The sequence below is a fragment of the Lolium rigidum genome, chromosome 7, assembly GCF_022539505.1.
Source record: "Lolium rigidum isolate FL_2022 chromosome 7, APGP_CSIRO_Lrig_0.1, whole genome shotgun sequence".
Taxonomy (NCBI): Eukaryota; Viridiplantae; Streptophyta; class Magnoliopsida; order Poales; family Poaceae; genus Lolium; species Lolium rigidum.
The window spans coordinates 25267040-25288700 of NC_061514.1; the positions used below are offsets into that span (position 1 = coordinate 25267040).

Consider the following 21661-nt stretch of genomic DNA (forward strand, 5'->3'; position numbering starts at 1 on the left):
CATCGAGGAGGTAAGCCCAGCCTACGGAATCGAAAGCCTTGGAGATATCAATCTTGAGGAACAGGCTCGGGGTCTTGTTGGCATGAAGTTCCCGTATGAGGTTTTGAACGTGTAAGAAATTGTCGTGAATGCTTCTTTTCTTGACAAAGGCGCTTTGGCACTTGGAGACGATATCAGGAAGCAGTGGAGCAAGGCGGTTAGCCAGTAGCTTGGAGAAAATCTTTGAGAGGCTATGGATGAGGCTTATCGGCCTGTAGTCTCCCACCATCGTAGCATCAGCTTTCTTGGGGATGAGGATGATGTTAGCGGAGTTGACAAGGCTAGCGCAGCCCTCTCGAAGATGGGACATGTGCATGATGGCGGCAATGATGTCGTTCTTGATAATGTCCCAGGAAGACTTGAAAAAGGCGCCGATGAAGCCGTCGGGTCCAGGGGCCTTGATGGCGGGTAGGGAGAAAACGACCTCTTTAATCTTGTCGTCTGTAAAGGCGGCGTCCAAATCGGAGAGGTCATGTGGCACATAGCCGATGCTCTCCCAAACGAGGCTGAGGGGCCTAGGGGCTTTGGAGCCGCGAAGATTCTTGAAGTGATGCAGCGGGACTTTTTCTTTATCTTCGGAAGTGATCGCCATTCCACTATCATAGGCAAGGGACTGGATGTGCAGTTTCCTTCTTCGCCCATTTGCACGCACATGGAAAAACTTTGTGTTCGTGTCCCCAAGTCGTATCCAGGTGAGGCGAGAGCGTTGACGTAGTTTTATCTTCTGGATGGAAAGCAGGCCCAAGTAGGAGCTTTTTATCTGTCGTCGCAAGGCGCGCTCCTTGTCGGAAAGCGGCCTAGCCTCCTCTGCGAGGTCCAGTCGTATAATGATCTCTTTTGCAGTAGCAAGCTAAATTCTAAGGTCGCCGATGCTCTTTCTCTGCCAGCATTTAAGGGCTTTGGCCATGCGGGCAAGCTTGATGTAGACGCGGCGGATCGGGTCATTAGCCGAGTGGGTTTTATTCCAGTCTTCGGAAACAGTCTCCTTGAACCCTTGCATGCGCAACCAGAATTCTTCGAACTTGAAAGAAGGCTTCCTGGTAGAGGAGACGGACCCTTGTAAGAAAAGGGGCACGTGGTCAGAACAGGCAGAGGTAATGGCTTGGAGATGGGCATCCGGGAAGAGGGCGTCCCAGTCAGCGGTGCAAAAAACGTGATCGATCCTGGTGAGTACCGGGTCTACCTGGGCGTTGGACCAGGTGAAGCGCCTCCCATCCATCCGTATATCTTTGAGGGCGAGGAAGTCCCAGGCCGCCCGGAATTCGCCTATGAGACGGCGGTTGATGTTAATGTTGTTCTTGCCCGAGGCCTTAGTGATGAGGTTGAAATCTCCCAACAGGAACCAAGCATCCTGGGCGACTGTCTGTAGGGCCATGAGTTCCTCAATGAAGAGAAGCTTGTCGCCTTCACTCTGCGGGCCGTAGACGCAGGTGATAAACCAGGAGGTTCCTTCATCTAACATCGTGATCGACGCCGATAAGGTATTGTCGGAGGTGTGGACATCCTCGCGGTGTCGGATGCCTACTTCACTTAAAAGTATATACATACATAAACGAGCATAAATCAGTATATATATTAATTCATTATGTCTTGTCTCTCCATATTGCCTTGATGGGATTTATGTTCGATTTTAATGCATGAAAATGCAAGAAATCAACAAGGAGTAAGCTAAGGGCATGTACAATGAGAGATGCTTAGAGGGGTGTTTAGAAAATATATAAACCGATTTTATTGTTCATACGCACCTACATATGAGACAAAACACCACCTCCCATAAACTAGCATATATTAGTAGATATATTCATTCATCTTGCCCGTATCGCATGACTTTGGCCGATGTTGTCGACGGATGGCAGGGAGTATGTTCATAGGGACATGAGCCGTGGCAAAACAAATTGTGGAGGTACAGATCAGGGAAAAATGTTAATGTCAAGCTAAAGTATTTCTCAATGACTTTGAACGAAATGAATATGTTGCAACCACATTTGTACTTTTGACTAATATTATCGTGAGACCCAGGGGGGATAGAGCTGGTGGTGGTGCTGTGAGTGAGAAACTCATGGCGGCGTTTTGGTCGTGGGCGACCGACGGATCCGAGCAGGGAGGCAGGAACAATCCTGTGGTTGTGGGCGAGTTCAGCTTCCGAAATATTTTCCTTTCCTGAACCCAACAACAACGGTCGACACAGGAACAGAACCGTCCCAGACCTCAGAAAGAAACCCAAAGGATTCTTGAGAAGCTTGCGAAGCCAGAGGCGAAAGCAGCACCACGGCTGCGTCTGCCACGGCACGGAAACATGCGGAAAACCTGGCCTGCTCCTGAGCCGTCACATTGCCTGCCATTCACTGCGTCGGCGTCCTCGCCCATTCCCTCCGTTCCCGTGTAACATCTCGTCCCGCGATTCAGGTAAGGTAAGCCGCCGTAGACGTACAGTGAAATGGGAAATATACTACTGGTCACATCCAAGCTGAACTCTCTCTCGTTCGTACATGACAAGCGCAACGAGACACGGGGGCGGCGGCCATGGCCACGCAGCCGCACAGTTCCGCGCCTCCGGTGGTGTCCGAGCTCAGAGAACCAGTGTGCGTGCGTGTGTGTTTGGGCTACCGCCTAGCTAGTACTACCACTACAGTACTCGATTGGGATTCAGTAACTCAGGTCGTATCAATCTTGATCCCAGTCACTCTACCCCGAATCCCTGATCCCGACCTGACCACAGTAAGCAAAGCAGAGTACCCGTTGCGCATCATCTGCTACCGACCATAATTACACTCCATGGATACACCCATGGAACCTGCGACGATCGCTACATTATTCCAACTCTACTCATGTAGCGGGTTGTATCCCGTCTCCTTGATAAGCCTGATTCCAATTCTTGCTCTAAGTTAGAATTTAAAATTTTGACCAATTTTATTACAAAAATTCGAAACATGTAGGGTATCAACCTGGTATGATATGGAACTACATTTTAACACGATTTTACTGATACTAAATTTCTGCTGTATTTTAACACGATTTTACTGATACTAAATTTCTGCTCTAGTTATTGTAAGTTTTTCCAATAAAATTGGTCAAACTTTTAATATTCGAGATACCACAAAAGTTACAAGTACGCTTATTTGAGAACGGAGTGAGTATAATAGAAGAAGCAAAGTATATTTCAGAATAATAATATTAATAATACATCTTTGTAACTCAACAATTAATTTTCCTAATTATTATGGGTTTCAAAAGTTTATGTTTGCATTTTTTTCTTACAATTTCATGACTTTTTACTTTTGTTTATTAATTTTTTCAGATTTATCTATCTTCCCAAATTTGCTTCAAAGATTTTGTTTGTTGTGATGCCAATTAATCTACTCCCGTTGTTCACTAATGAAAACCTTTTATTATTTTTCAAAATACATGTATTTAGAGTCGTTTTACCGTGTAGATTCACTTATTATGATTAGTATTTATTTCTGCTTTAAAATATCTTACATTACTGAACAAAGAGGTATTAAACTACTTCAGATCGAAAGAGCAACCAAAATATTTAATCGGGGAGCTTATAGCCGTGGGACCAAAAAAATAATTCTTTCCATCTATATTTTAAAATCATTTCTGCTATATGCAAATTCAGTATATTAACCTATTGTTAAAAATACAATCTCATATACAATATCACTCGTATGTATATAGAAAAGTTCCATGATGCGCACATTAGTCCCCGAGGAACCGTTGGATTTTTGTTTTGTTTTGTTTGCAGAGTTGACCTACGATACTACGTATTGCCTTCGTGAATTGTCAATTCCCACAAGCAGTTTCAGAAACCCAGTAGATACAGTGAGTACTCCTGTCTTTGTACGTACGAGGCACAAACCCAGATGATTGCACTGCTCTCTGTCGCTCGTTTAGACAGAGCTCAGTCGGGATAGAAGCTAGGATCTGCATGTCGATCTGTCCTAGCTACTGTAAAGCTCTGTGCACTACTAATGTGTACTGGTTGAAGAGAGAAACGATCTTCGACAGGAACAATTCAGCAAAAGAAGCTCCTATTTTTTTTTAACATTCATAACATCATTATGATGAGTTCTTGACGTACTCCTAGCTGGTTGATTGCTTTGTTAATTTAAAATTATGTTTAAACATCATTACGATGATAGGTTGGTATTTTCATTCGTTTATCAATTCGCCTAATTTCTCTATATTGCCATAAAATGATTAATTAAGCTTGCTCGAGTTCCAAAAGGCCATATTATTTTCATTCTTAGAAACTCTGTTTTGAGGCTAGGCTGTATACTCTGAACTTCGGAACTGGGAGTCGATTTTTACCTCGAGCTACATGTAGCTTTTTTTTTTTTTGCAAAATTCGAAATTGGGGTTTTAAACTTTAAAAAAAATCGGAAAAAAATCTAGATATTGACAATGATGTGTTCTACCAATCCGTAAAATTGGAAGACGAGATACCTTATATTCTAGGCTCCAAAAAATGGCAAAATCTGATAGATTTTTTAGATTTTGAAATCTTACAGTGTTCACTACTATAGATGTTAGAAATTTTCATTTTTGCATAACCCCAAATATATATAACTGTATAAGGTATTTCAATATTTAATTTTAGATATTTTTTAAACTATAAAATGTCGAGCTACATGTAGGGTGTAGCTCGAGCTAGACCTGTGGTTTCCGGGACATTTTTTTATTATTCTGTCTACTCAGCTTTATAATCTTTGTTCTCTGACATCATCAGTTGCCTGAGCACCCTGTTAATTAAGGGCTAGGGTTTATCCTTTGAAGAGAATCAAATTATCCAGTTGATGCTAGTTGATAAGATATCATACATGTAGTGGTCTTACGTACTCTTTGCTCCAACATTGAGGCAAAGTAAAGATCTCCGTTATGCAATGCAACTTTCCACCAAGATCACACGTACACACCCATGACACATGCATCTCCTTCCTCTCTCGTCCCATCACGCCGTACTAGGCAGTAGCATAGTACGCCTACAGACGTGAGACTTCACCTCGCCCATGCCCGTCGTCTCCCTCGGCCGCTCCGTGTATATAAACCAGGGAGCACATCGCTGTGTTCCATTCCCGACCAGCACTCTCCTCCTTTCCCATTCCATCATCCCAAAACCAAAATCTGCCGGAGGAAATGGGGCGTCGTCTCTGCAGACGCAGTAGAGCCACTGCGCTCCTGCTCTTCCTCACCCTCTCCGTCGTCTTGGCCGCGCGCGGCGTCGACGGCTCAAGAAGTTACAGGCGGCCGGGGGTGGGCGTCGGCGGGAGGCTGTTCGGCGGGTACGAGCTGCCGCGCGCGAAGCTCATCCCGCCGTCCGGCCCGTCGGAGCGGCACAACTCCGTCGGCCCGGAGCTGGAGTTCGAGCATCAGCAGCGCAAGCCATGACGTACTAGTCTTCTGCATGCATCTCCATGTAGCTCAGTTTGTCCTGAAAGTTAATACCGGCCTGCCTATGAGTGTGGACTAATAGAACCCGGCGGTATGTGAACCTGGCTTAACTCAGCTTCTGATTGGTCCAGAAAATATACGTGGGGCCCACTGCTGCAGTGTGCTGTATCTATGCCACAGTAAAATACATATGTGGTCCTCCCCCATCCCCCCATCGCATCCTCTTCTCTGCCACCTATCCATCCCCATCGCGGTTCAAGGCCGTCGTGGCCGACTGCGCCGCGCACAGCCGCATGCGCCTGCTGCTGCACTTCCTCGGCATCCTCCCCGTCGCCAAGCGCCGCCCAACCTCGACGCCGCCCGTCCCGGACGCCACGTCGACGGCGCCTCGTCCTCGACGGCGCCCGTCCTCGACGCCACGTCGACGGCGCCTGTCCCCGACGCCACGTCTTCGACGCCAGCTCGACGGCGCCGAGTCCCCGTCGGCCGACCCGTCCCTAGACGGCGCCTCGTCCCCGGTGCCGCCATGTCCTCGACGACGCCCCGTCTCCGACGCCAGATCGACGGCGCCAGTGTCCCCGACGCCGATCCGTCCGAAACGGCGCCCTGTCCCCGATGCCGCCGCGTCCTCGAGGCCGACATGTCGTCGACGCCGCACCCGTCCCCGACGCCAGCTAGACACCGCCCTGTCCCCGACGCCGCGCCGTCCCCATCGTTGCCTTGTGCTCGACACGGCCCTGTCCCCCGACGCGAGCCACGCACCGGATCAGGCGCATCGACAGCGCCGCTAGTCGAGTCGCCCTCCGACGCTAACCACAACCGCGCGGGCCTGGCCATGGGCGCACCACCACAGCAGGAACGCCCGCGACGGTGTCCGCCTCCGCCGTCCGCCGTCCGCCCGCTCCTCCGCCGACCGCCCGCCCGACGGCTGCCGCGCCTCCGCCATCAGCCTCTCCTCGCACTCGCGCTCGCGCCGCCGCTGTTCGCCCCGACGGCCATCTACTACTGGTGACGTTATCTGGAGGAGTGGAGGACTGAGGAGAGATATGGCGTGATTTGGGGAAGACCCCGCCGCCCCACTCTTCTCTTAACTGCATTTGGCCCACCTCTGTATTTATCTGTATCGCGCGTGGGTTTGGAAAAGTAGATCAGCTGTTGTGTGGGCCCCAGCAAACACATGGACCAATGGCAGCCTGACTTCCACCAGGAGCATATGCCGACCGGTTCACTTATGCACTTTCCCCTGCCTATGTATATCTGTGTACGCACGTACGCAGGCGATGGTCATTAGAGATTGTCGCAAAACATGTAGCGGCATGCATATGGTTTTTTTTTTGCTTGACATTTTCTTCTTTTCGTATAGGAAGCATGAACTTCACGGTCTACTAGTTACTACTGTTAGATTTAGACACTCCGCAGACTGCAGCAGTCCAGCTCGGTTTGCTGCTTTCGGTCGAATGATACTCCTGGCCAGAACTAAAAATTAACTTATGGAATGAAATTTCCCCGGTTGTATTTACCGTCCGGCCTTGTCTTTATTTTGTTCTCGCTCAAAGAAAGAGCAAAAGGGCAAGCAGTGAACGGAGAGTTTTCATTTTTTTCCCTTCTTAAATTGCAAGCGATGAACTGTGCCAAGGCGTCAGCTTCTAATTAGGGGGCGTGTGCAGCAAAAGTTTGGCAGAGTGAATCTTCAAACAATTGTCATTTACCCCATTATTGCTGCCTATGTAGCTACTGTCGCCTGCAGCAAGTAACCCAAGTACCCTGCAAGTGTAGTCACATTTGCTTTGAAAAGCAAGCTCTAGCTCATGTACACCAAGTACTGTACCTCTACTTGTTTCTTTGGCATGTAAAAGAACAATTCAATTTTTAAGTACGTACACATGCATGCAAGGTGGCGTCGATCGATAATTGTTGAGGAAAAGATGGCGACGGATGATGATCGATGGTACAGTGAAACAAATCTACTGCTGATGCTGGACTGCTTGTGCTACATATATATGGAGGCAGGTAGCGACCACTGTAGCACACATCAGGCAGGTTATGGGCGCTGGCCTTTTGCTTGCTTGACCATTGAACCGAAGATCGTACGTACTAGTCTAGTACCTACACAAACAATATAGGAGAAAGAGTGAGAGAACTATGAGTAGTATTGTACATTTTGTGAGATGTACATGTACAGCGCCTGATGCATACAGTCGATGATAGTGTGAGGGCATCTCTTGCTGCATACGCCCCTCGTGCATTGCTCGAACGATTAAAATGCACGGTGAAATACTTTCAATCTTTTACTGTTATGCAAGGTCATTTTGGTACTAGAAGGCTTCACCACATGAACCATACCTGGGTTAGTAGCGGTCATCGCTAACAACAACCTAGGGACACGGTTGTAGGCTTTCTTCCAATCACCGTACAACATCTTGAATGCGAATTGTTTGGCCTTCCATGCCTTCCCGTACTTGACGTTTAGTCAAAGCGGGATTTCACTGTATTTTACACGGACCTAATACTCATGGTTGGAAGTGATGATATCTCAGCCGAGAGCTTGTATGCAATGAACTTGAATGTGAGTTGACGATGGTCCGGCTGCGAATCCGCGCCATCAAGATTCTTCCCCCGGCACATGTGCGTCGATACACAACTTGTTATGTGCCAAGAGGGCCCTCCCTTCAAAAGGTCTTGCAGGGACAACCCATGGGCACCGTTTATCTTCACATTTGACAATGAACCGCTTCTTCAAGTTCGAGTGAACAACGGTGTAAGGGCGATGATGCTTAATCGAGAACTCCTTGATCCATACCTTCAATTCCAAGAATGTATCGAACGTCAGCCCTTTAACTATCACATTTGTCCTGCCATCCACATCCCGCTTGGAAATTGGCCTAGCTCCAAGAAGCAAACTCTTGCCACCATCAAGCACGGCCCCATCCGCAAGACTAACATCTCGGAATAATGGTATCCGAAAATCCCGTCCAATTACCTTCTTGAAGATGTCGGCTCTTTCAGCTTCCTTAGCCGTCAACCCATCCTCATCAACTTCTTCATCGGGACCATCATCACCCGAGTCCGAGGCATAACATCGGGAATAAGGAATTGAGTGGTCCATGTCCTCTTGCATCAAATATGCATCCAAATCACCAACATTGTTGTAATTCATCTCGAAACCATTCTCATCATCTTCATGCTCATCATACTCCTTCTCCAACCATGCATCTTGGATAATGGGGGATTCGGTGGCTTCTTCTTGGCTCATGGGTGGTGGACTCCTAGCATCAACAGGGGAGGAGCGCCAATTAAGGTCAATATGCAAATTAGCATCAACCGTCTTGGTTGCAAAAAAAACTCCAGAGCCTTGTCTTGTGACTCGGCCACCATCTCCTTGTAAACGGACCAACCCGTTGCTCGAAGTTGATACGCATTTTCTTCCAATGATTGTGCATTCGAAACCCCACATTATGTCTCCCCTCTAGCTCAACACCATCAATTGGTTCATTCTAATTTAATTCAATCCTCACTTGAGCCACCACCTCGGCATAGTTAGGGCTACGGTCAAATACCAAGTCAATCTCTTCCGGGTCCGGCTCTATGTTTCCCTTTAAGAAAGTATCCTTATCCACATATGATGAACATGAGCAATTTTTTCCATCCCTAGCATAAAGTCAACAACACGTACATACATGTGCACAATAGTTAGCCATAGTCAAAACAAATCAAGCTAGGGTTTGTAGCCTTACAACCTACCCCTAACACTTGTCCTACTTAACAAATCCTACCATTACAAAGAACTTGAGTTCACTTGCCAAATCAAGTTAGGGTTTGACACTTAGGGTTTCACATCTAGATCCAACCAAATACATCAATTTATTGGATGAAAAGGAGGGGAACGGAGGAGATTACCTCAAGGAACGGGCCGGGGATGATCTCCACGGACAAATCCAACGAAATCCACCAAGATTTTAGAGGGATTTGGGTAGGGAGAGGGGTGGGGTGGCTGGTCGGAGGAGGAAGATTTGGGTGGGGGGAGTGAGGTGTGGTCGAGCTGGGGAGGCTCGGGCCGCCACACATAAGTGAATGTGTGGTGCCCTTCGGAGCGGCGCCACACATTCTAAGTGTGCCGCCCATGGAATCGGCGCCACACGCCCTGCCACGTCGGCTGGTCAATGGCGCGCAGCGTCGACCGTGCCACGTAGGCCAGGATGTGTGGTGCCGCTCACAGGGGCGCCACACAAGAAGGTGTGGCCCTGGTGAGGCGCCACACAAAAGGGTTAGTCCAGTAAAATAGTTTGGCCAGAGGATCATTTTATACTTTTCTTTCACAAAAGGGTTATTTTTGTCAAAATAGCCCACAACCTTCCGACCACACGGCGGCGACTGGGTGATGGCTTCCGGCGCAACGATGAAAGCCCACCCATGATAGACGATGACACCCTGGTAGCTCTTCAAGTAATTGTTGAAAAAACATAGAACAATCGTGCAGCTGAGCCAATTTCATATTAAGGAAGGTAACATTAAGGTGTTACGAGAAAACGTCCAAATAACAGTATATTGAGAAAATCCGACAAGAACCCAGTCGCAGCAACATAGAATTGATTCAGAAAACATTGTGACAAAAAAAATGCAAGATGCAAATATAGCACCGATACCAGAGTTACGTTGACTTAGCATACAAAATAGTCTGCAGTAAGCCATACTAGACTGAGCAGACTTCTCTAACCATAGTCACATGGTTTTGTTCTTAAACTACCTTATAATAATTGGTTTGTTGTGTTAACCACATTCAAATCAAAGAGAAGTGTTTTTTTGCTCATCATTTTACCAAAATAACCTGATGAAGAAACTGATAGCTATCTAATAGGATCAGTCACTCGATCCTGTCTGCTACTAGCAATCCATCCACTATATATGGACCGGTAATAAACAATGGCACACCCTGCTAGTTCTTTAAATAATAAGTGTTTAAAATTATCAAAACATAGTGCAGCTGAGAAAAATTCAAATTTAGGATGGGAACCAAAGGCATTCTGTAGGTTCAGCATACAGTTGAGCAATTTCCAAGAATATGTAGTGTTCAGAGGAAATGTGTGCATAACTGTATTGGGAAAATCAGACAAAATTCAGTGGCAGCAACACTGAACTATTCAGATATGGACGCGAATTGAATGGAATGTGACAAAACAGCAATACCGGAGTTACAACTGAGTTAGCACAGGTTTGCAAACACGTTGAACCTCAGAAGAAAACATCATAAGTAGTATTCTACTAAGGTTCCAGATAATATAGACTTCAAAAGTAAGAACTGGATCATACAAACTTGACAATACTACAAATGTGAGAAGTACCGAGGTTGGACAAGACACAAAACAAGACAGACCAACAGGCAAGGACGACTAGCGCGCCTAGGCGAAAGAGCAAACTTAGATTGAGGAGCTACTCACATGCGAATGGATCAGCTAAATCCAAATCGCGGACATGCATGAATTCCCAATGGTTGCGGATACTTATGTTGGTTGTCAAATAAAACTTGGCACCTCTTGACGCCCTGTTGTCTAGCTGAAGATCCCGGAATTGTTTCGACAAGAACTCTTTGTCGTCAAGCCTGGAATCAGCATAGTACTCTAGCGTCATCGACTCCAGCACTCTGGCGTTCAGCACAAAGAATGTCGCGAAGTTAAGCTGCGTCTTGTTGCCGAGATACGATCCGAGCACGATGGTCTTGAGGCGGATGTCAAGGCATTTGATGAGATCGCGGTGTTTGCGACGCCACAGATTGCTTGGCCCTGACTTGGGTAGCTAATTAAAAAGAACATACAGGCAAACAGTGAGATGAACAAGTTGTGAAGAGAAGAGCAGATGAAAAGAGTGGAAGGAAGAATCGTCACCCCACCCGAATGTAGAGCTTCTCCAGGCATGGGAAGCATCTCATCAGCTGAATAACCCTGTCCAAGCTAAGACTATCCATATTCAGAGATAACGTCTTGACGGTGCGCACCACCGTTACCAGCTGCTCATCTACGATGCGGAGACCCTTTTTTGTCAAGTATGAAAAACCATGTTAGGCGATGAACAAATCAGGTGGTAAACTTTTCCTTGTTTTTGCACACAGGAATGAATGCAAATGAGAAGCGTGAGGACGCGCGGTACCTGGATGACAGTTGAGCCTAACACGAGCCTGGAGAATCCACTATAATAGTGCTCATCATTGAGGTAGCCCAGAGTCTCGAGTTTAGGCGCGGAGACCACCGTGACATGCAGACGGGTGCCGGAGTTGAGGAGCAGCAGCCTCTCAAGACGAGGGGCGTTCTCGACGACGATCTTGCCGAGCAGTAGCGGACACATCGGACGCCGTACGCCGGTCAGGCGCGCGCCGACGCTTACAAGGCTAAGGGAGTTGATCCGGACGCAGTTGACGCCCATGCAGTTGCTAATCAGCAAGTGCTCCAAAGCGGAGCACCCGGCGATGAGGCTGTGCAGCGACATCTCCGAGATGGCGACCTCAGAGAGCCCGAGGTGCTTGAGCACGGGGAAGTGGAGCCCGTGGAGGGCGGCGTCGGCGAGGGCAGTTTTTTCGACGGTGACGGCACGGAGGGTAGGCGAGAAGCGAAAGATGGACATGGCCGGAGGCGAATGCTGGTTGCTGGAGAACTCGAGCTCCTCTAGGTTGTCGAAGGCGGCGGACCGGAACCAGGCATCCGTGGCGCCGGGTGGGTCGGCCAGGAGGTTGGCGTCGACGCAGAACCGGCGGACAGGTCCCCGGTGGGAGGAGAGCGTCGTCGCGACCATGCCGGCGTAGGCGGCATTGTCGGCGGTGAGGTCACGGCAGTCGAGGTTGAGAGGCGCGGAGCACCACAGAGGACGCCACCTGGAGGCGAGGATCTGGGTGCGGGCGGCCTCCTTCGTGGGGAGGAGGGAAATGATGTGGCGGAGGTTGTCGTCGGGGAGGTTGCTGATGCGGTCGGCGCCTCCTCCGTCCTCTTCACTCGCTCCGCCTCCGGGAACTGGCGCCACCTCCATCACCTTGGCCGGTGGGTTAGGGCTGTGGTGGGAGAGATTGAAGCAGGGCGGCCGGTTATGGAGAAGCGGAGTCGTCGACGGAGCGATGGAAACTGCTACTAACGACGCAGGACTAGTAACTGCTAAGAACCTAATTAGTGCTCTTACTCAGTTTTAAAAAACAATTAGTGCTCTTACTCCAAATTCATGCAGGGAATATTGCAGACTTGGGGCTATACTTCCGGGGATTATACATTGGTGGAATTTTCCATGAATGGTTCAGATTTTGTTTTCTTAGATTTCTCCACCGTGTTTTCTTCGGATGCTTCATGGCAGATTTGGTACCAAAATTTAGCTGGGATTTCTCTCCGTTTCAATCCACAAGTTAAACCCAACTAAAGGGAGGAATTGGACTAGTGTTCAAGACAGAAAGTGAAAAGACTAAGTCACACTAGGATCAATCTGTAGTTCACACTGTCTTGGAAAAAATATCTCTCGATTGTATAGACACCTCCGTAAAGAGGTTTAAATGGTCCACACGTTATAGAGGCGATCACAAACGAAGCGTATGTAAATAATCTGCATACGAGAAACATTTTTACTATTAAAAACCTTGTTATTTCTACATATCCAAAGCGACCAAATTAATAACGGCAATCAATCCCCATCCTAATAAGTAGCTTAAACCTACGGTCCTCACCATTAAGCCAATTTCCGAATATTCACAACCCTGTGCCGGTGGGTTTAAGGTAGAATCTATCTAGATGGATGGCTGGCCATATAGATTATTTTTGTTGTCTAAACACACTTGCAAATAAAACAAAAAAACTTGAAGCATTTTTGTATATAAGCATCTTGTATTGTACATAATCTAATTTTTCTAATATTGATTATGCTCTGACTACTCTCGATCCTCTACCGCGGGGACGTGAACCTGGATACGTCGTGTGCCATCTCGCTCCCGAAATCTCCATCGTCGTCTTCCGTCAACCCTAAGCCCTTCATGATGGGCATTGCCGAGTAGCCACCTCGACACATAGCTCTCTGATAAGCGCAGATTGCACACCATTGAGGAACCCCAAGAGGAAGGTATGATGAGCATAACAACAAGTTTTCCCTAAGTAAGAAACCAAGGTTTAATCGACCAGTAGGAGAAAGACATGACTTGTGAAGGTGTTGCTAGCTGACTAGTGACAGGGCGGACTATCGGCATCAGCAACAACGTGGAACTTGCACACAATACAACCAAAATACTTTGCTCCAACTTACACTGAGGTTGTCAATCTCATTGGTTTTGCTGAACACAAAGGATTAAATGTATCGAGTGGAGGAGATGTTTGCAGTAATTAAAGAGAGCAGACCTTGCAGTAAGTAAACAGAGCAGGATCGCAGTGGTTGAATTGATCAGTGTAAAGGAAAGAACCGCGGTTCAAAGTTCACTAGAGGTGTCTCACCATAAAGATAAATAACATGCTGGGTAAACAAATTACAGCTGGGCAATTGACAGAATATCGACCATACATGACAAGATGATTAATATGAGATTTGTTTGGGAATTACAACATAATACATAGACCGTAATCCAACTACGTCTATGACTAATAATCCATCCCTCCGGTTATCGTCCGAACCCCTTCCAGTATTAAGTTGTAGGCAACAGATTATCGCATTAAGCAATGTGTGTAAAGTAAACAATAGAATTACCCTTGGATAAAACATTGATGTTTTCTCCCTAGTAGCAACAGCACATCTACAATCTTAGAAGTTATTGTCACTCGCCCAGAAAACTAGAGGCATGAACCTACTATCGAGCATAAATACCCCCTCTTGGAGTCACAAGCATCTACTTGGCCAGAGTATCTACTAGCAATGGAGAGCATGCAGGACCACAAATAACATATGACAAGAATATATAGTCGATCTCAACATAGTATTCAATCCATTGGATCCCAGCAAACACAACATGTAGCATTACATAAGGATGATCTTGATCATGTAGGGCAGCTCCCAAGATCTAAACATGAGGCACAAATTGGAGAAGACAACCATCTAGTTACTGCTATGGACCCATAATTTAGAGATGAAGTACTCACGCATCACTTTGGAAGCGGACATGGTGATGCAGATGCCTCCGGCGATGATCTCCCCCTCCTGCAGGGTGCCGGGAAGAGCTTCAAAACCCTCTGAGCTAGGATCTGCGATGGCGGCCACGACGGAACTTTTCGTGGATGGATGCTCGGGTGTCCAGGGTTTTCCCGAGATCGTGATTAAATAGGCAGAGGGGCGATGGCGGTGGAGGCCAGGGGGCCCACACCACCCCTAGGCGCGGGCCAAGGCTAGGCCGCACCTAGGGCTGGCGTGGCCGCCCTACTGCCTCTCTTCGACTCCCCTCCGGACTATGTCTTCGTTACAGTAAAATATTGACTTCGGCTTTTGTTTCGTGCAATTCCGAGAATATTTCCTGTATAACTTTTCTGAAACAAAAAATAACAGAAAACAGGGAACTAGCACTGTGGCATCTTGTTAATAGGTTAGTGTCGGAAAATGTATAAAAGTGCACCGAAGTATGAGAAAAATATATATAAATTGGTGTAAAACAAGCATGGAGCATCAAAAATTGTAGATACGTTTATGACGTGTCACTCTCTATAAAGTCTGCCCAATTCAGCAATAGCCTCATACATTTGTTTTGTCTATACACTTGCTTTGTTGATGCAGTAGATCTTAGCCTAGATGGTACCATTCATAGCTTCTCCACATTTTTCAATGTTACAACAATACCATCTTGGAATTTAGCATTAACCAAATAGATTCACAATTTGACCTTATTTTCCTTCTTTAGCGTCCACGGTGTAGACCGTTTGATATAATTGTTACCCTCTTTTTTCAGCCAACATTTTTCATGATCTTGAATTTTTCAAATCTAGTCTAGAACTAGTTCTATGCTTATTCTTTCTTTCCAATTCAAGAAGGGTACCAAGGATATTGTCTAAATGTTCTTCTCAATGTTCCTAACATCTAGTTTGTGAGTTAAATTCAGTGGACCAGTATGGAAGATCGAATAAGTTCACCTTCAAGTGCCAAGTTGATTCACCAGGAAATTGCACGTTTTCTCTTCTTATTAAATGGATTCTTTCCTAGTATGTAATTCTCAACTCTATTTTTTTTTTACTTTCCTCAAATTTCTTCAGGTTTGAACTTCCTTGGTGCCTCTCTAACCTCTTCTTTTCACTTAAAACTTTTGCTTTTCCATTGAAACTTGCGCATGAGGTATACATTCCCTTTAATCCCATGACGATGTGCTCCCCCTCCCCCCATCTCCTCCTTCCCCTTCCACTCATCAGTAAAGTATTGAAGCATGGCCTCCCTAGTCCCCACCAATCTAGCTTCGGATAGGTCTTTCGCGTATGGAGTTCTCGACACACCACGACGGGCCCGTTGACGATCTGTTCAAAAAATGTGAACCTCCGATCAATATTTTGTCATACCATGTGATTATAAATCTCCAATCTCTCCATAGGTGGATTCTTCCCGTTTAATTTTTTCATGTGCGAGATTCCATTCTTTTTGTAAGAAATTATACTGTTTTGTTCACACTAATACATGAGTACTTCAGCATGCTGCTATATTTGAGTTGGTTCAGGTTGAAGGATAATGATAGCTGAGCGGGTCTGATACCTTCAATCCAGATTACGGATTGTAGTATACTAATATTTTTTCCTAGAAAACCTAGGTTTAATCGAAACTTGGGAAGCACTACTAAAATGGAGTAAAGGAAACGTCTACAAGACTTGTTAGTTTATTTTATCTTCGGTTTAGTGGAATCTAGTTTAGTTTTAAGGGGGTTGTGTTCAATGATGGAAATAGGCCAGGGTATGCATAGATATATAAAATTAAAGCACATATGTGTAACAAATAAAATAGAGATAAAATATTTTTGAGTAGCACATCCGTAAATATTCTTGCCCCTAAAGCTAGAGGTGACAAGAGCCTAATGGTCCAACCACTGTCCTTACAGCCGCAAGCAACAACGGTTATTAAGTAAATGAATACAGACCAAAGCCTTAAGCTAGATGATTGCGCAATAATCCCGAATGAATCACTAAACATGTACCGTTACTTTCCCCTTTTTGTCACTAAGGTTTCACGGTAGCACGCCATTCTCCACTCATCCCACCTCTTCGCTTGATCGAATCGAATGATATGGGTACCTGCATATCACCGAGACGAGACAAGGATACAAGATTGCAAAACTCCTATTCAATCCTTACACATATAATAAGATTAGATGCACATAAACGCTGCGATGATTCACCCCAACCCGCAGCCTGTGAGGACTACTCACACATAATATCCAGATCAAATACAAAGATATAAATCATTGTGCAAAATACTTAGATTGAAATCACAATATTCTTACAATGGTCGTCAATTCTCAAGGAGATCTCTATTACAATGGTGATAGCTATGGCTATGGGAGAGATGGGAGATGGGATGGATGAACTATGGTGGTGGATCTCCTTCGGTGTGGTGCAGATGAGTCTGGTGGATGGCGACTCTATTTGGCGACGAATGGCTCTTCTTCTGGTGGTGGTCCCTTCACGAAACTTATAGGGTTTGATCTCGGGAATGCCGCAGCACACGGTACGGGCGGGGCTTGCCCGTACAGATGCTCGTTAAATCCCCTGGAACCGCATCTTCGAGCGTAGTCAACTTTGCCATGCTATGCTCCTGTCACGATTTTCTTCAGTAATTGCATGTTCATTTGTCATTATGTCGTGATTTCTTGCACAACGTCTAAAAATAGAAGAGATTGCACATCTTTGCATTAATTTGACATTAGTGGCAAGTTGAGAGGTAAACTTAGTCAACTTCTTGACTTAGCTAAGGGTTTAAACGCGAGAAAAGTGGCATATTTCACAGCCATCAGGGTCCCCTCTCAAAAGCTCACGAATGAGTGGTACATGTTATTTGTTTTCCCGGTAGGCATTGGTTACATATACCAAAAGAAATAATTTGAGGCTCTAGCATATCCTTCAGTTCCTTTTGTTGTGTCAAACAAATATTTTATAACCTAGATTGTGTTTCAGTTTTGCAGATAATGTTGGATTAGAGTCTTTATAAAAACATCATAGCTTACCTTTTTATCTCAAATATTTTCATCTTATATTTTCACCGTTACAGGTATAGAAACACGGATTCATGCCGCAGAAGGATCAACAACTTGGTTGATTTTCTTCTGTAGATTCACTGTGAATTTGATGCAGTAAGCGTGAATTTTCCGTTCTCTTAGCTTGCTATATTTTGTTTCACATTTCACATGTCTTGGATAGTCTAATATATGTTTTCATTCCTTATTTGAATACAGAGTAAATTCAAATCCATGAATTGTTAGATATACACATATATACATGTACGAATTCTAGTCTTCCATATGTGTTCTTCTTTCTACTATTTAGTTCATGCTTTAGCAAACTATGGCAACAACTATCTAATCTTCCATATGTGTTCTTCTTTCTACTATTCAGTTCATGCTTTAGCAAAGTATGGCAACAACTATCGAATGACTACTTTGTTGCTTATCTAGAAATAGCCTACTCTTACTTGCTATATTTTCTTTCACTTTTAACATTTCACATTTCTTGGATAGTCTAACATATGTTTTCCCTTCCTTTCTCGAATACAGAGTAAATTGGAATCTTTGAATTGTTAGATGTACCCACATATACATGTACAAGTTCTATTATTCCATCTATGTTTTTGTTTCTGTTATTCAATCATGCTTGACAAAAACAATCAAATCATTGGTTTGTTGGTTATCCAGTACTAGCATAATTCTTGAAGATAAGGCCAATGTTTTCCGGTTGGCTGGTTTGCCTGAAAGTACTACGTTTCAGTGTATGTGCCTTCTAGTAGCTCAACGTGTTAATTTCTACACCATATGTGTCCTTGCTCTGCTCCAGTATCCCCCATATTTTGAAAAATAAAAAAGATAATTTTAAAAAGGTTAAAAAATTGAACTTTTCTTAAATCAAAGATGATCAGATATTGTACTTGTATAGAAATATTTTCCTACGGAATTACTTTCATTTTATCCTGGGTAAAAAAAAACAAACTCGAAACACCCCATGACCAGGTATTATTTACTTTATACTATTTGCCATAAAAAAATTTCCCTGAAGACCATGAGAATCATTTCTTTTCCAAATATTTTTGTACGAGTACGAATTTGATCATCCTTGGTTTCCAGGAAGTTTAATTTTTTGGCTTTTTTAAATTACTACAAGTTTGGGGGTGTATGGGGGTGTGTAGCACCCGAGAGCTAAAAGTCCGTGTTAGCACTTAATAGGGATATTTAACATGCTAATATTTACTTCTAGGTGCATGAATGTATGATGGATTGGCCGGGAGCAACAAATAGGTTTTGTATTGAATTAGAGATAATTAGCTCCATTTCCTCATAGTTCTTTGTGTAATTCATCTTACCTAGCTATATGCTATTTCAAAATATTCCACATTGCTTCCGACAAGTAGATGGTGAAGTGTGGTGCCATTCTTTTGCCACCTTCCGACTACTCTATATGGGTTTGAGCACATCCCAATTTATATACCATGTTAATTAATTAAACATACGTGGATGGTTAATTGTATCCTAATTAAAATATCCCAATTCAAATAGGTGGTTTCTTTTGTTGTTAGACCCATTACAGGTTAACTGTTTGTTGGTGCCAACCAATTATAAAGTTTGGTACGACTTTATGTTCTTTCAGAGTCTGTACATAATTTTCAGAGTCTGTTTCTTCACAAAAAAAAAAAAGAGACTGGCAACCTAGGGGTATTGTGCGTATTTGAAATGCTTATTCGGTAATCTTCACTGAAATATGTCCGTTGGTAACGATGAGTAAAATAATAAAATGGTTCTCGATCTGGTACATTGTTAATACACTTGTTCACGAAACACTCAAATTCAAAAAAGGGGGGAGTACTCAAAAATGCTGAAATTACTTGATAAAATATGATAAGTTTGGCTCTTATTATCAGTTGCACCCAATGTCACTTTCATTACAATTATTTTCTAAAGATATACTTGTGCGTTCCCGCAGCAAGGCGCCAGGTATGATCTAGCAGTAATAGTACCGGGTGCATCATCTTGTATTGCCATCAAGCCTGACTTGCGAGAGCATCGATAGTCTTATTATTATTGTCCTCAATGTCCTTGATGAGTTCAGAAACGTTCCCTTTGGCAAACCCGCCACATCCACCTCTCTGGTATTCCTGCTGGTTCTCGTCCTTGACCATGCACCCGATTCTTTGGATAAACTCTAACAGTAAGGTTGGCCTGAAATATTTCGCAAAAAAAAAAGGTTGGCCTGAATATATAAAGGAGGGAGAAGACGAGATTTAATCTTGAAAGAGTTTTGGTTAGGAATTCAGAGGATTTGGTGAGCATGAAAAATGAACGCACCTGTCTCCCGCCGGTTTGGTGAAGACTTGGAGCACAACTCCGTCATCATACCCTCTGTCCACCCGCACGCCCAGCTCTTGGCACTCCTTGATCTGTTCTTCCGACAGCACGTCCCCGGCGCGCTGCCTTACACCGTCATAGTAGCTGGCCGGCGGCGGCGGCAGGAGCTCAAACCCGCCCATGGAGGACCGAGCTCGGATTTTCCTGAGCGCGCCAAGGATGTCGTGGCTGGTCATTGCCAGGTGCTGTATGCCCGGGCCACCGTGGTGGTCCAGGAACGTCTCGACATGGCTCCGCAGCTTGGTGCCGAACACCGGCTCCAAGATACTGAGCAGCACGTTCTCTGAGTTGTTGGCGATCACCACGCCGTTCACCCCGCTCTCTTCCGGGCACACGTCGTCCGCGGTGAACTCCCAGAATTTGTGGAACCCGGTGAAGCCGGCAACATTGGCGGCGACGGGTGCCAGCTCCGGGATGTTAACGTCGACGTGGTCAAACCGGGTGAGCCCGAAGTCCGGCGCCCCGCCGGCGCTCGCCACGTCCTGGAACCCCGGCAGGAAGGACACGTTGGTGCCGTCCGGGTAGCTCACGAAGCGGAGAACGCTGTCCCCGGCTAGCTCCACCTCCGCGAAGCCAAACCCGTGGCCGAGGTCAGTCGGGGCGCAGGCTGGCCGCGCTCCGGCGTCCACGCTCGCGACGAAGGCCTCGGCCGCGTCGGCGACGCGGACGGCCACGGCACGCACGGCCAGGCCGCCGTGGGTGCCCGTGAAGCGCCGCGCGGCGTCCGCCGAGAAGGACGGCAGGGACGCGGTGGTTGCCGAGTCGGCGACGTGCGGCGCGTACGGCGCGGTGAAGAGGAAGGAGAGAGAGCCCGAGCGTGCGCGTAGTAGGCGTGAGGCGTGCGCGGTGTTCCCCGTGGAGAGGTCGGACTGAGCGGCGAGTGGCACGCCGAGCCCGAAGGAGAACCGTGCGGCGGCGAGGGCGGCATCGGCGCACCAAAACTCGACGTGGTGGAAATCCATCACGTGGAAGCGATCGGTGGCTTTCTCCACCTTCCCACCAATGGAGGCGGCGGCGGCAGTGGCATGGGGGGCCATTGGGTACACAGTGGTCAGTTTTTGGTGAGTTGGGAGGGGTCGACGGCGTAGCGCAACCAGGGGGCGTCGTGAATGGACATTGGTGTTGGCGAGGTGGGCATGGAGAGGCGAGGAAGCTAGAGCTTGGGCATTCATCGTGCTTGTTCGCTGCTGCTTTTTGAACCTTGCTTGTTTGCTGTACTTGCTTGTGTTGTGGCTCAGCTGGATGCAACCGCTTATAAAGGAAAAACCTAGTCTCAATTTAGGAAAGCCAGCGCAGGTGGTGGTATTTATTTGCCTCTTACTGGATCTTAGCCGAGCCACACCAGTACAATAGTAATAAATGGTCCAAGGATCTTCTTCACCTATGGGCGCCACGCTAGTAAATGATCGAATTGTTTGTGATATTTATTTTCCTCTTGCTGGATCATAGCCGAGCCACACCAGTAATAAATGACCCAAGGATCTTCTTCACCTATGGGCTAGCCACACTAGTAAATGACCGAATCATTTTTGATATTTATTTGCCTCCTGCTAGATAATAGCGGAGCCACACCAGTACACCACTAATAAATGACCCAAAGATCTTCTCCAGATATAGGCCAGCCACACCGCTAGTAAATGCCCGAACGTTCTTCTCTAGTTATGGGCCTCCGGCTCCTCCCGTGGTGGAGGCAAATAGCGGTTCACGTCTAAG

General features: G+C 46.1%; 2 protein-coding genes across 2 annotated transcripts; both read right to left on the bottom strand.

The window, feature by feature from the left end:
* Nucleotides 1–10860: 10860 nt before the first annotated feature.
* Nucleotides 10861–12444, bottom strand: LOC124671050 (putative F-box/LRR-repeat protein At5g02700). Its single transcript, XM_047207486.1, has 3 exons — nucleotides 11575–12444; nucleotides 11318–11458; nucleotides 10861–11223 (listed from the first exon to the last, which is right to left on the bottom strand). Exons 1-3 carry the CDS (start codon nucleotides 12442–12444, stop codon nucleotides 10861–10863), a joined length of 1374 nt encoding a protein of 457 aa, XP_047063442.1.
* Nucleotides 12445–19584: 7140 nt separating this feature from the next.
* Nucleotides 19585–20985, bottom strand: LOC124671051 (4-hydroxyphenylpyruvate dioxygenase-like). The gene is made up of 2 exons (XM_047207488.1): nucleotides 19889–20985; nucleotides 19585–19762 (listed from the first exon to the last, which is right to left on the bottom strand). The coding sequence occupies exons 1-2, from the start codon at nucleotides 20983–20985 to the stop codon at nucleotides 19585–19587; spliced, it is 1275 nt and encodes a 424-aa protein (XP_047063444.1).
* Between the last annotated feature and the right edge of the window lie 676 nt (nucleotides 20986–21661).